This window comes from Passer domesticus, chromosome 15 (genome assembly GCF_036417665.1).
Source record: "Passer domesticus isolate bPasDom1 chromosome 15, bPasDom1.hap1, whole genome shotgun sequence".
Classification (NCBI taxonomy): domain Eukaryota; kingdom Metazoa; phylum Chordata; class Aves; order Passeriformes; family Passeridae; genus Passer; species Passer domesticus.
Genome location: NC_087488.1, coordinates 12727237 through 12739485, shown reverse-complemented (window position 1 = coordinate 12739485; position 12249 = coordinate 12727237). Strand labels below are relative to the sequence as shown.

Genomic DNA, 12249 nt, shown 5'->3' with positions numbered 1-12249 from the left:
ACAGGTTCATCGCCTCCAACTCCTCCTGGCCAAGTCTGAGACTATGAGGAAAAAGTATGTTTAATTCTCCTGATAAAAATGCATGTGTTTGGCACATCACTGGAGTCTTACTTTAGCTGATGGAAAACTACTACATGGGAACAGTTTTTGTCATTTAGATTGCTGGATTTGCTTTTTTGGTACAGCTTTAGTTGGCTTCACAGTCTTGAAATATGTCTTAGTCACTTTTTTTTGCTTGTAGATAGATCACTCTGTGGATCTGGAAAAATACCAGAGCTATTTAGAAAGTACAGGATGGCACTGAAAATTTATCTCTGTTACATCTTCCCTCATAATCACACCTATTCTGGCATTACTGGTAATTGAAACAAACTCCCTGGATGTTTGGCATTTCACACTTGAGTCAGTTCTGCATCTTGCTCTAGAGTGTGTGCTGCAAAGAAAATGTTCTTGGAGTAAACATTGTTTTCCTTTGGTACAGAGACACAGACTAGTAAAGTGTGTCAGAGAAGCTTGTACTAGTGCTTGTCACTGGTGTGCAAGTGTGGGCATGGTGGTGAGGGTGAACAGTTTGTAGAGGCAATAAAAGTCAAAGCACAAAGGCAGAAAACAAAACTCCACTAAGAGAGCAAATTAAAAGCATCACTGCAAGTGAGTGTTATTTGAGCTGAAAAAAGGGTAAGAGTGTCTTGTAGGACAGTAATATTTGTTACCACACCACTTCAAAATATACTTGACCTCCTAGTGTTAAGTACAGACAACTGTCTTAACATTGAGTGTAATTATTTAGATTGATAGAAACGTGAGAACTTAGGGTCATTATTTATACTGCTTGTGTTCCCTAATTCACTGTCACTTGTGGATTGAAAACTGCAATTTGTTTTGTCACTTTTTTAAAAAAATAAATCTTTTGGCTCAGGCCTGCAGTGACCAGCCTCTCGAGGCTCTAAGCCATCACACCTAGTTTATTTACAGGTGAAATGAGTCACCAGGTCTCTTCCTTGTCCTCATTTATTCATAGCTTCAAAAAGTGGTGGTCAGGGCAGTCTCTCTCCATTACGTGACTGTCAGTCTCTGCTGGGGAGGCTGAGCACTGAAATAATAAATCATGTTGAAGGTCAGGACTCTGGCATATTGAAAGAGTTGTTTGAGAGTATTTCTTTCGTGATGCTTGTCTCCATTAGTTCTGGCTGAAGTGAATGGCATTTGGCTTCTCTTTTTCAATGTTAATACTGAAGTGTGGTTATTTATATGTGAAGCTGTAGTATCCAGTTGTAGCTAGAAACTGACTTTTTAAGCTCTCAAAACGGACTGAAATCTATTTTTTTGTTTAGGTTTAGATGAGCCTAAAAGAATGTCACTGAGTGGTCTGGTTATGATTTCTGTCATTTATGTCACTACCCCATTTTGATGGTGTGTTGTGTTTTGGTTTTTACTCTTTTTTTCCCCTCCTGCCTGGGACAGCTGTGGGGATAGTCATCCCTGACATCTGGACAGCCCTATTTTGTTTGGCTTTTTCTTCATTTCCTTTTAATTTCTAAAAAGGAGATCAGCTGAAAATTCACCCTTTTCACTCTGATATGCTGACTGTAGGCTGGCTCCCCTTTTACCTTGTAATTATTCCAGTGGATGGGATGTAAGATTCCTTCTCAAACCGTTCTGTGTTTGTCACTGACAGTGGCATGAGTGCAAAACTAAGTCCATCTGTTACTTCAGGCCTTTATTTCCAGAAGTAAGTTTTTGGGAATTTTCTCATAGCAATAAAGAAAATATACTTCATCTCACTAAAAGTCTGTTTTGTGAACAAACATTACAACTTTGCACACCTAGAAGCTCAGATTTCTTCCCTCCTTTATTAGAAAAAAGCCTAAAAATCCCTGTAGTGTATTTAAAGTCATTTTAGCACATAACAGGCTTTCCCATTTCTGATGCTTTTCATTTCCATATTAACTCTATTCTTCAAATCTGTTTCAGATCTCTCTGGGTTTTATAGACACAAGGATAATTTCTTTTACAGTAGAACACTATTTCCAGGTATCTGGAAATACACTTGGGTGTTGGATTTGTTTGAGAGCTATTTCATCTCTGTCTGTCCCTCTCTCTCTCCCCAACTCTCAATGTTTGTTAGTGAACAAAAGCCATTCAGAGCCTGCAGGTTTGCTCTGTGCTGGACAGTTTTTTGGAGGAGTCTCACAGTTGGCTGAAGAGTTTTTTAAATCAGAGGTTCACAGGGTGATGGTAAAGCATTGTTAGTTAACAAAACAAACAGAAAATAAGATAAATAACATTAATACAAGTGCCCTTGTTTGTGCATAAATGGAACAGTGTGGGGGAGGAAGTAAAAGTAATAAATTAATTTTCAATGTTTCAGATTTTTTGACACAAATTAAAACAATTGTGGAAGTGTTGAGCAAGATGATCTTTGCATGCTTTTTCAGAAAAGAATAGGTAACTCCCCAAATAAAATAAAACATTGAGAAATGTTATTATGGGGGAACTGAGGCTGTCAGCTCAGTCACCTGACTTGAATAGTGAAGCTGCTCCACTCTTTTTAATGCTGCTTCTTTGTTCTCTGCTTTTAAGTTAACTTTCTGGTTTTGATCCCTTTTCCAAGTGCAGAGGGCAGAGACACCCAGAAACGACTGAAGGCCCTGAATGCTGCTGTGCTGAGGCTCTCCAGGAACATCAGGGAAATGCAGGCTGAGAATCGCAGGCTGAAGGAGGATCTGGATCACGTGCTGAGCACCTCCCCTCCTCACAGTAAAACAAAAAGTATGTGCTGGAAAGTCAGGGAAGGTGAGGCAGGGGATTTGGGTACGTCTGGGAGATGTGTGACAGCAGGACCCTACAAAGGTAGCAATAAGGGAGTTATTACAAAAGTGAAGATTCAGGAGTGGCAAAGTTGGAATGAGAACCTTCTTTCAGGAGTCTCTGATTTCTCCAGTCAGATCTGTGTTTCCTCTGTTATTGTCCCTGAGAATTCTAAACTGGAATTGATAGAGGAAACTTTCTCAATAGCTGAAAGCTGGTGAATGTGAGTGGCTTATATTTATTTCTGAGCTAATTGGTTTAGAAGTCAGATATTTTATGCCCATTCTCATTTTTTCATTGGTAGATATTTAAAGTTGGCATTCATAGATCTTTAAATGATCTTTTGATAGGGCCAGAAGTTTCAAAAGGCAAGAACAATGTTGCCCCATGGATGTAGTTACATGTTTAAAGCTTTGTTATTGTATTTAGATTATAGTGAGTGGAGCAGACAAAGGCTGGTGAGGAAGATTATGGATCTAGAAAAAGTAAGTGGTCATAGTTAAGTGCTTTCTTACCTGTCTGGGAGCAGAAAATGCAGAACCACTGCCTTGTGCTCTTGGCATGTTCTTCAATGTCTCAGCCTTGTGCATTCTGCCTCACACACATAACCTGCTGCCTATAGCATGAGCCCTCCCTCCCTGTTTTCTTCTATCACACTTGTTAGATATAGATGCACATTTTAAAATTAACCTCCATTTGATCTTTTCTGATGGCCCAAATAAAGTAATTTCACGCTAAATTTAGTTTTCTTTTTTTGTGTGTGTGTTCTCCATGTGAATTTACCCTGCTTAGAAAGTGTGTGCCATGGAGAGCAGCAGGGCATCCTTAGGTGATAGTGAGGCTTCACAAGTGCTTCCTGAGTCATCTTCACCTTCTGTGGACCTGGACCATCCATCATCCCAGCATTTAGGTGAGGAATGCTGTCGCCTCCAGAAGCTGGTGAAGAAACTGAAGAATGATAGGCAGGCACTTCAGAACCTCCTGCTCAGTAAAGAGTAAGTGTGACTCTTGTCTGGGATGTTCTTCTATTTCATCATATCTGATCCTGTTATGAAGTGATGTAATAAGAAATTCACATTTTCAACTAGAATATTAATTTTGAGAATCCCTTCAGTTTTTATTTCAAAAGCTTCTTTCTAATCCTACTTGCTTCATAATATTACACTGAAGAAAAGCCAGAAGATGGAAAACGAGAATTTCTGCTCATTTCTAGCACATTTCTCAAAGCTTATTTTTCTGCCAACCACACTGAAAACCCTTTGAAGGGTTATATGTTTATGCAGCACTTCTTGTTTATATTGTGCTGTAAAAATTTGTGGTTTGTTTGTTTTTGTTGGTTTTTTAAAATTTGTTTGTTTGTTTGTTTGTTTTTTTCAACATGTTTTGTCCTGATCTCCCACTTTCTCCATTTAAACCTGCCTTCTGCCCTGGGATCCCCTGTGGCTTCTGTCCTCCCCATAAGTGATTGATCTGCAGTTTGTATTGCCTGGACTGTTTGGTGTGTCACGCCTTGGGGCAGGTTAATCAGAGCAGGAACATGCCCATGGGGGGTGTGTTGCTGACACTCTGCCTCCTGTGTCACCTCTGAACAAAAATGCACAGTGAGAGCACGTTGCTGCTCAGCAATGGGTGCTTGCACTTTGTTTTGTTTAAAAGGAAAAATTAAACATTTAGTTACTTCACAAATTTGAGAAAACCCGATTGATTTAAAAGTTTTTAAAAAAAGTACTTGGTGGGAGTATGAATGTGTCAGGTATCACTGAGATTTCCTTGTACCTTTGTAGGTTAGATATCAAGCAGTTACTGCAGGCTAAGGCTGAAGTGGAGCTGGAGCTGCAGAAGTGGCAGAGTAAGATGGAAGAAAAGAGTACAGAAGAGCAGACTTTAAGGTAAAGCATTTTGTATTAATAGATCCTTTTGGAACCCAAAAAAAATCTCCTGAAGTATAATTCTCTTTTGAAGTGGCTCAAATTCTGTAGGAGTTCATCTGAACTGCAAGAAGCTGGGGGTTCTTTTAAGCAGAAGTGTTTGGAGGGATGGAGTAAGTTACTAGGGAAGACTTCTACAGAGTGCTCTTAGAGGAAGTGGAAGACTAAGTATGTAGTAAAAATAAGATCTAAATTATAATAAAAATTCAAAAGATAAATGGAAAAAGCTTTTATGTTGGGCTCAGACATTTTTTGTCTAGGAAAATGTTCTTTCTTTACCTTGGCCTGTGTTTCCAGACCATTGTCTCTGTGTCATTCCAGTTACTCCTTGTGTTCTGCACAACTGTGAGTGAGAATCCTGTGCAAGGGAGGCACAAAAAAAGTGATTTCAGTATTGTTTTGTGAGAAAGGACTTTGGCTGACAAATACAAAACTGTAGCAGATCTAAATACATTATTAATAGTATCAAGGCTACCACAGTAACCTTGAGACTCTTTGCATTTTAACATAAGGCTGTGCTATCACAGATTGAGAATTGATGTCCTGTGTCTGTTACTATGAGAACAGGTATCATCCTGAGCAGTTCCCCTCCTTGGCCTTAAAAAACAAACCCAAAGCAACCAACCAAGTGTTCTGGAATAGGTTCAGTATTTTCAAAGCAGGGTAAACAGAAAATTTCTATAAGCTATAAATATCTTTGCTTTTCCAACCATAGTGAGGAAATCCAGAACCTGACCCAGAAAGTAGGGAAACTGGAGTTAAAACTGGAGGAGGAGAAAAGACAAATGGGAGAAGATACAGTGGAAAAGCTTAATAAGGTACAGCCACATTTTTGTTTGTGTTTTTCTTTTTTCTTTGTGTCTGATACAGAATTCAGATGGGTCTGATAGTCGAAAGAGCTGCTAGTTGTGTTTTTTCAGAGCTCCATTAAATCTTGTCATAGAGATAATGATGGTTAACTCCCAATGTTTGTTGGAAATAACTTATTTCAATAATTAACACTGCAACCTGGGGAGTTTTTTGAAGCTGTTCTGTTAGTGATCCTCTGCATTTCTATTGCTTTTTTTCTTGTTCAGTGTAATATTGCAAAAGACTTAAAGTTTTAAGTGTTTAGGGCTGTTCCCAATACTTTAAAAATTAAAAAGTGTGTGGTTACTTTTATCTTCTTACAGCATCTGAGGCCATTGCCTAATTTCAGTCTGATTTTGTAGAGGGAGGGAGGTTTTGTAGGAGTTGACTGTTTGATAAAGAATGGAGACACAGGTAAATGTGCTCCCTGGCAGACTGGTGAAAGATAAAAATCCCTTTTCAGTGGTTTTTCTGCTGGTCAGGTGTCACTTAGGGTACAAGTGCTGTCCAGTCAGAAAATACTCACTTGCTTTTCTGTTAGGATGGAAGTGAGGTGATTTTTCATGGGAAGATTTACAGGATGTAGAACACTAATCATCATGGAAATTGAGGGGGTTTAAATTCTGCTGCTGGTGGAACATAATATTTGAGTCAAGAATTGAGGAAGATGTCAATACAATGAAATAAGTGAGCTTCACTTTCAAGTGAAGTTTTCCTAGAGTTGAGGTATTCTACCTAATAAATATGTTTGTGCCTATATTCTGTTAATCCTGGACAGTCTCAAGTGTGGCTCTTGAATCAGTTTGGGGTTTTGTAAAATATGTCTGAACTTGATATCTCTGCAATCTTCTGTCCCTCTTCCAAGTGAGGTAATTGGCCAGCAGAGATGGATGGGCACTGACAGAGCTGCTTTCAGAGGCACTGTGGCCATGTTAATCTCATTTCACTAAATACTACTTGGAAATTATTACTGGGAATTTTGATTTGCGCTTAAAAAATAAATAGACCCTGAAATACACATAGTAAAAAACACTAATAAAAATGTCCAGTGGCTTCAGAGGGTTCTGGTTTCTGATATACTGTATGCCATTCTGTAGATTCTTTTCTGTGTGTTACAGGCTCATGGATGCTAGAGGATGTTTTGAATACCAAATAACTGGAGTCTTTAAAAACAGCCAACAAACAGCTCCTTTTTCCCTCTGCAGACTATATATATTCTTGGCCAGTAACCATCCATTTATTGAAATGTTCCCATTATTTGTAATTATCACTAAGTTCCTACCAATTTCTCATTTTAATAGTAGGTTGTCATTTTTAATATGACATGATCCATTTGCTAAACTTAAGCCTGGAGCTCATTTTTTTGGGTTATAAATAAATTCTTTTCACAGAATCAAGAGGTTTTTTCAGAGTCTATAAAATCTCTTGTTCCTCTAGTTAAAATTTTACACCAACAAATTAAATTAGTCTTTTAAACTTACAGTTAACTTTTGTTTGGCATGACAAGTAGGGTGGGATAATTAGGGATCAAAAGGATCAAGTGGTGAGAGGTGGAATATGCAACCACACCTTGGGAAAAATTATTGGAACAAATCTTGTTTTATTCTTGGTTTCTTCCTTTTTCCTCTAATTAATTTCATTAAGATAGAAGAGTAGATTTATGCCAACTTACACAAGCTTGGTGTCATACAGTGGCCAGCTCTCAGTAATCTTAAAGAGATGATTATGGGGCCACAGTTGCCAGGATGAGGCATGAGAAACCTCCCTGGTTAATTAATACTTGTCTTTCCTGGAGAAGAACTGCAAAATCACATAACCTGATTTTTGTTCTCAGTCTGTTGCTAACATACAAATCATTTCTGAGCAACAAAGCAGTGAGTTAGCAGTGCCTTAGCAATGCACAGGAAAATTGGAGTATGTGCAAATGGAAACTTTTCCATTCCCATGCCCTGCTGAGGGCTGAGAGGGGGCAGGGATGTGTTTCACTCTCAGAATCCTCTCCCTGATGAGTTTGAACACAAGCAGGGCTCAGAACTGAGAGTTTCCTCTTGAACTTCCCTCTGCCCTGCAGGCAGGATGAGCTCTGGTGCTGATTTTCCTGAGTCATTTGTAATCTGTTCCCTCACAGCTCTGTCTTTACTGTGCTAACTTAGAGATTCTCCTCTGCAGGCTCCTCCAGTCTGCACAGTGACAGGCAAAGAAAATCACAGGAAAGAGCAAGCAGCCAGAATTATCCAGAGATACTGGAAGATGTACAAAACCAAGGTGAGATTCTCCTATCAGGGAAGAGCCATCCCCCCTCTGAATCTTACTCTTATTTTAGCATCTATCCACACATCTTGACAGATTATGTTATTTGAGTTTGGCAGGGGTTTGAACAAGTGTGTTCTGGGTCTTTTAATTACTGAGAAAATTTGGCAAATCTTTATTAGCTAAAACTTGTATATATTTGTGACCTTAACCATGGGCATTTTTCATTTCAGAAAGAAGAAGCTGCTCTGCATGAGGTGAGTGTGTTTATGACACCCAACCAAACAGTACAATAGATTTTATTTGTATCAAAGGACAAACAGCCAAGACAATATTTATTCTTCTGGCTGGCTATAATCTTCCTTCTGACATCCTGATTTTGTTTCATGTGTTTTGTCAGTGGTCTCAAATTTTTGGTCTCAAATTTTCCATAGTTGGTACCATCTCTAAGGTGAAAGCTTCTGAAAATTCTAAACAAAGTCTGATACCAACAGACAAGAAAGTTTTTCAAATGAGATAATTCTAATCCTGATGTAATTTTCATTATGATGAATCTTCAGAAAGATTTGAAATAGCATTTGAAGCTTTTGCTAAGGAAAAATGTCTGTGAGAATTATGAACGTAATGAAAAGTTTGTCACACAAAGTAATTTCTTGATGAATGTTTTGCAGAAGGGTTTTAATTAAACTGTTTTTTTCAAATAGCACAATGTAACATCTTACCTTTGTTTCTTCCAGAGCATTAAAAGTCCCACTTTCAGAAATTAGAACTAATTCTAACCATGTGACACAAACATGCTGTTCTAAATGCTTTTTGTTGATTATAACCCAGCAAAATCTCTGAGGGGAGTGGAAGGCCTTGCCCTCAGTGCCATCACCACGAGGTCTGCCAGCCTTGGCTTGGTTTCTGATTGCAGCAGAGCATCTCAGAGCCCTCTGGGTACCCAGGATCTGAGGTGGGGATGGGAGCATGGTGCTGTGCTGGTGAAATTCAGGCTGGTGCTGGCAGCTAGAATTCTCTGCATTTGATAGGATCAGTCCTGAGCACCTCCCAGATGGAATTTAAGCCCCAGAGCTGACCCTGGGGGTGCAGTGTCTGTGGGTTGTCTTTCAGAGGAGCTAATGGCCACTTCTCTCCACGGCAGGCAGTTGTTCTGCTGCAGGCAGCCTTCAGAGGACATTTATCTCGACAGAAAGTGCTGCTGGATGCTGGGCTGCCTGATGCAAAGCCTCACGCCGAGGTAATTGTGGGGACAGCACCACTCTGTGTTTATCTTGCACTGTAAAGGACTTGACTTCCAGCCTTAATTTGTTGAATCACCTGGTGATTGTTTTAATGTGCTGGTTGGCAGCCCCACTGTAATTCTAGAAAGTCATTGAGCTCATTCCCTGGCTTCCCTTCTTACTTTCTGTAGTTCGCATGTTTTCTTAGAAGTAAAGCTGTAACTTCTCAGCTTTGTGGCCTGTAACACTGTAACTCTCTTTTTTTCCTGGTTCTCCCATCAGATAGCACACCCTTTAACTATTCAATTTGGAATGCTGTTCAAAACTTCACCTGCTCTCAAGGGTTCAGTACTCAATCACTAAAGTAATAGATAAACTTTTTTCACCAAAGTTCAGCAGTAAGAATCTGGAAAACATCTTTTAGTGGATTGAAAAGTAAAGGAGTCTTGGTGAGGCATGCTCAACCCAAGACTTTGTGTCCTGTCTCATGTCCAGTTTGCTCCAGATTATTTAGTTCTGAATATGAAAAAAATTCCTTACAATTAAACATTCCGTTTCTGTAAATCATTTGCCAGGTTATATAAATATCCTTTGGACCTTTAGCATGCTATAGTTAATTTGTAATTCTCCATCTAGGTTGTCCATCTGATTGTACTTTCCATGCTCTTTGATTCTGGTAAACTGGCCCAATGTAGGAGGACTGAATACTTGACTTGACACAAGCAGAAAATAAATCCATTATGAAGGTTGTCCTGCCTCCTTAATCTTCAAAAGGTTTCCTTCCTGGAAAATAAATGAACTTTCCTTGCAGGTGTCTGCTCTTTCATTAATTGAATGCTGATGCTTCAAAGCTTACATGATGATCAGATTTGCATTTCCTGCTGATTTAGTCTTACAGAACCTTAAAAACAGCAGACCAAAAGATGGGGATGTTTGTTCTACTGCCAGTTTTACAATCAAGAAGCTTGTGAAAGGTTCTGTTGAGCTTCTGTGCAATCTGTAAAAGGTCAGTTTTCCTTAATCTGATTGCTTTGCAGAACTCCTGCCTGCCTTCCATGTCAGACTCCTTGAGCTTTTCTTCTGATTGCAAGGAGAGAGATGAGATTGTGACATTCATCCAGTCCATTTTCAGGGCTCACTTGGCACGTACAGGACCACCTCAGGAGAGGTAAGCCAGGAGTGGATACTTCTGCAACATGCAATAACAAAATCACTTTTATTACAGGAGAGGAGTATTTTTTAAATAGATTTTTACTGTGGGCTCCTTGGCAGAGAAGGAGAACAAGGCCATTGTTACAAAAAGACAAGGGAGAGCTAGTTCCTGAGAAGATTCAAAAGATGTGCAACTAAAAGGAGCTTTGTGGCAGCAGGAGTGTTCCCATGTCCTGCTGTATGCTTTCTTCCATAGCAGTGAGTGAAAGTAAAGTGCAATAATTACTCTGTGGAGCAGAAAGGTTACTGTTGTTATCACACAGGTTGCTGATACATTTGCTTAATGTGTGAATCTGACGCCCTGACATGTGCAGGTGAAGGGTTATGTGGAGCAAGAAGAGGGAGAAGCTAGAATGCCATCAAGTCACTTAGCTCAGGCAGGGTGCAGGGATTTGATTACTGCTTAGGTTTATGGTGACTCTGTCTTGAAAATACTTCCTTTCTCTCCAGGGTTTACCACTCTGAAAGTTTTTAATGTTAGCTGCCATGGTTACAAGGAGAGGTACATGGCTGTCACCTCTGTTTAGTGTCTGGGCTCACTTCTGCAGGTGATAAAGCAGCAACACAAGAAACTTTTCAGCACAGCCTGTGCAAAGAGACTGCAAACACTGTTCTGTGCCTCCTCATGCTCTGAGTGTGTCTCTTTGCAGGCCCTCTGTGCCCAGTGCCCCCAGTGGGAAAGCAGATCCTGCAGTTTCCATCCCAGAGAAGAGACCAGACTCAGCAGCACTCCAGAGGTCTTCAGTCCCCACATCTCCTCTTCCTGGTAATCTCCCTCCCCTCTGTTCAAAAGTCTGGGTGTTTTGAGTGGGTGCCTGCACAGTTTTATAGAGAACATCTGCATGTGCACACACATGTGCAGCCTTGTGCTCCATGTGGGTGGCTGCATTTGGTGACATGTTGCTTCTACTGGCACGTGCAGTTCCCTGCATAAAAAATAAAAGCTCTGACAGTCTCAGCACCAGCTTCTTCACAGAGCTTTGTCTGTTTGTCCCAGCTGTGGTCTGGAAGGTCTCTCTGGTGTAAGTGGTAATTATTGAGGGAACATGGTGTTCCCCTGTATTGCTTCTCTGCTTCCTTTTCAGCCCTGTAGCTGGAGTATGGCACTTCCCATCACATTTTGGGCCCTTAGCCACAGACAAGCTGAGAGCATTTCCACCACCCTGGCTTAGTTTCTGCAGAAGACAGACAGACATCTGCTAAAAAGAGCTATCCTAGGCAGCCATGTGCATTTGGTCATGGTGTTTTCAGCAGTCTTCAGTTGCTGCAGTGAGGGAAAAATGAAGTCCTGGATAACCTTGCCAGCAAGTACTACTGTAATACAAACTGAGAAAATCTGTCTCTTTTATGGCTCTTGTGCCATTTGGTTTTCTTCTTGGATTCCTTATTGCTGTTTGTGAGAAGATGGAGTTAAAGCCAAAGAGGCTTTTAGGAGGATGTTAGAAGTACTGAATAAGAAAGACAAAGCAGCACTGCAGAAAAGACAGCCTTAGACATGCAGCTTCAAAGGAGTTAAATTGAAAAGGGCTGGTTCTGTCCAGAGTGGGACATTTTAGGCTTTTATGGACCAGCTGGGGAAAAAAGGAACAACTTTGAGTGTGACCTGAGAAACACTGAGTAGTTTTTTTTTGTCAATGAAAAGCTCTCAGTCCCTGCAGGCTTGCTCAGAGACAGAGAATGCTGTAAGCAGTGAGGCTGTTTCTCTAAGATAGGAGGTGGGGAACAAGCCAGATTTGCAGGGCTTGTGAAAACAGAGGTAACACTTCAGTGGAAGAAAATGTGTTTGAGAAACTCCACTGTGTTCCATATTCAGAGGCACATTCTGCTTTGTGAAGGAGTAGGTAGTACTTGCTTCTGAAGATGTTGGAGTTTTGAGTGACTTTATGTCTGGTGATAGTATCCAGGAAAAAAATAGTGCTGTAGCACCTTGATTTGCCTGAGCTCTACTGCAGTAGTCATTATTGGCATGCTCACTC

At 40.2% G+C, this 12249-nt stretch overlaps 1 protein-coding gene across 4 annotated transcripts in view; it reads left to right on the top strand.

Annotated features, from left to right (window-relative positions):
- Positions 1-12249, top strand: part of IQCE (IQ motif containing E) — a 28393-nt gene that overhangs the window by 7883 nt on the left and 8261 nt on the right. For all 4 annotated transcript variants that reach the window (XR_010348229.1, XR_010348228.1, XM_064390712.1 and 1 more), the window contains exons 11-21: positions 5-54; positions 2615-2772; positions 3241-3296; positions 3604-3806; positions 4596-4700; positions 5455-5557; positions 7758-7853; positions 8072-8095; positions 8983-9078; positions 10099-10229; positions 10924-11039. Coding sequence is in view for 2 of the 4 variants with exons in the window: in XM_064390712.1 (XP_064246782.1) it covers positions 5-54; positions 2615-2772; positions 3241-3296; positions 3604-3806; positions 4596-4700; positions 5455-5557; positions 7758-7853; positions 8072-8095; positions 8983-9078; positions 10099-10229; positions 10924-11039 (1138 nt within the window). In the remaining 2 variants the exon portion in view is untranslated. The remainder of the gene's footprint in view (positions 1-4; positions 55-2614; positions 2773-3240; positions 3297-3603; positions 3807-4595; positions 4701-5454; positions 5558-7757; positions 7854-8071; positions 8096-8982; positions 9079-10098; positions 10230-10923; positions 11040-12249) is intronic.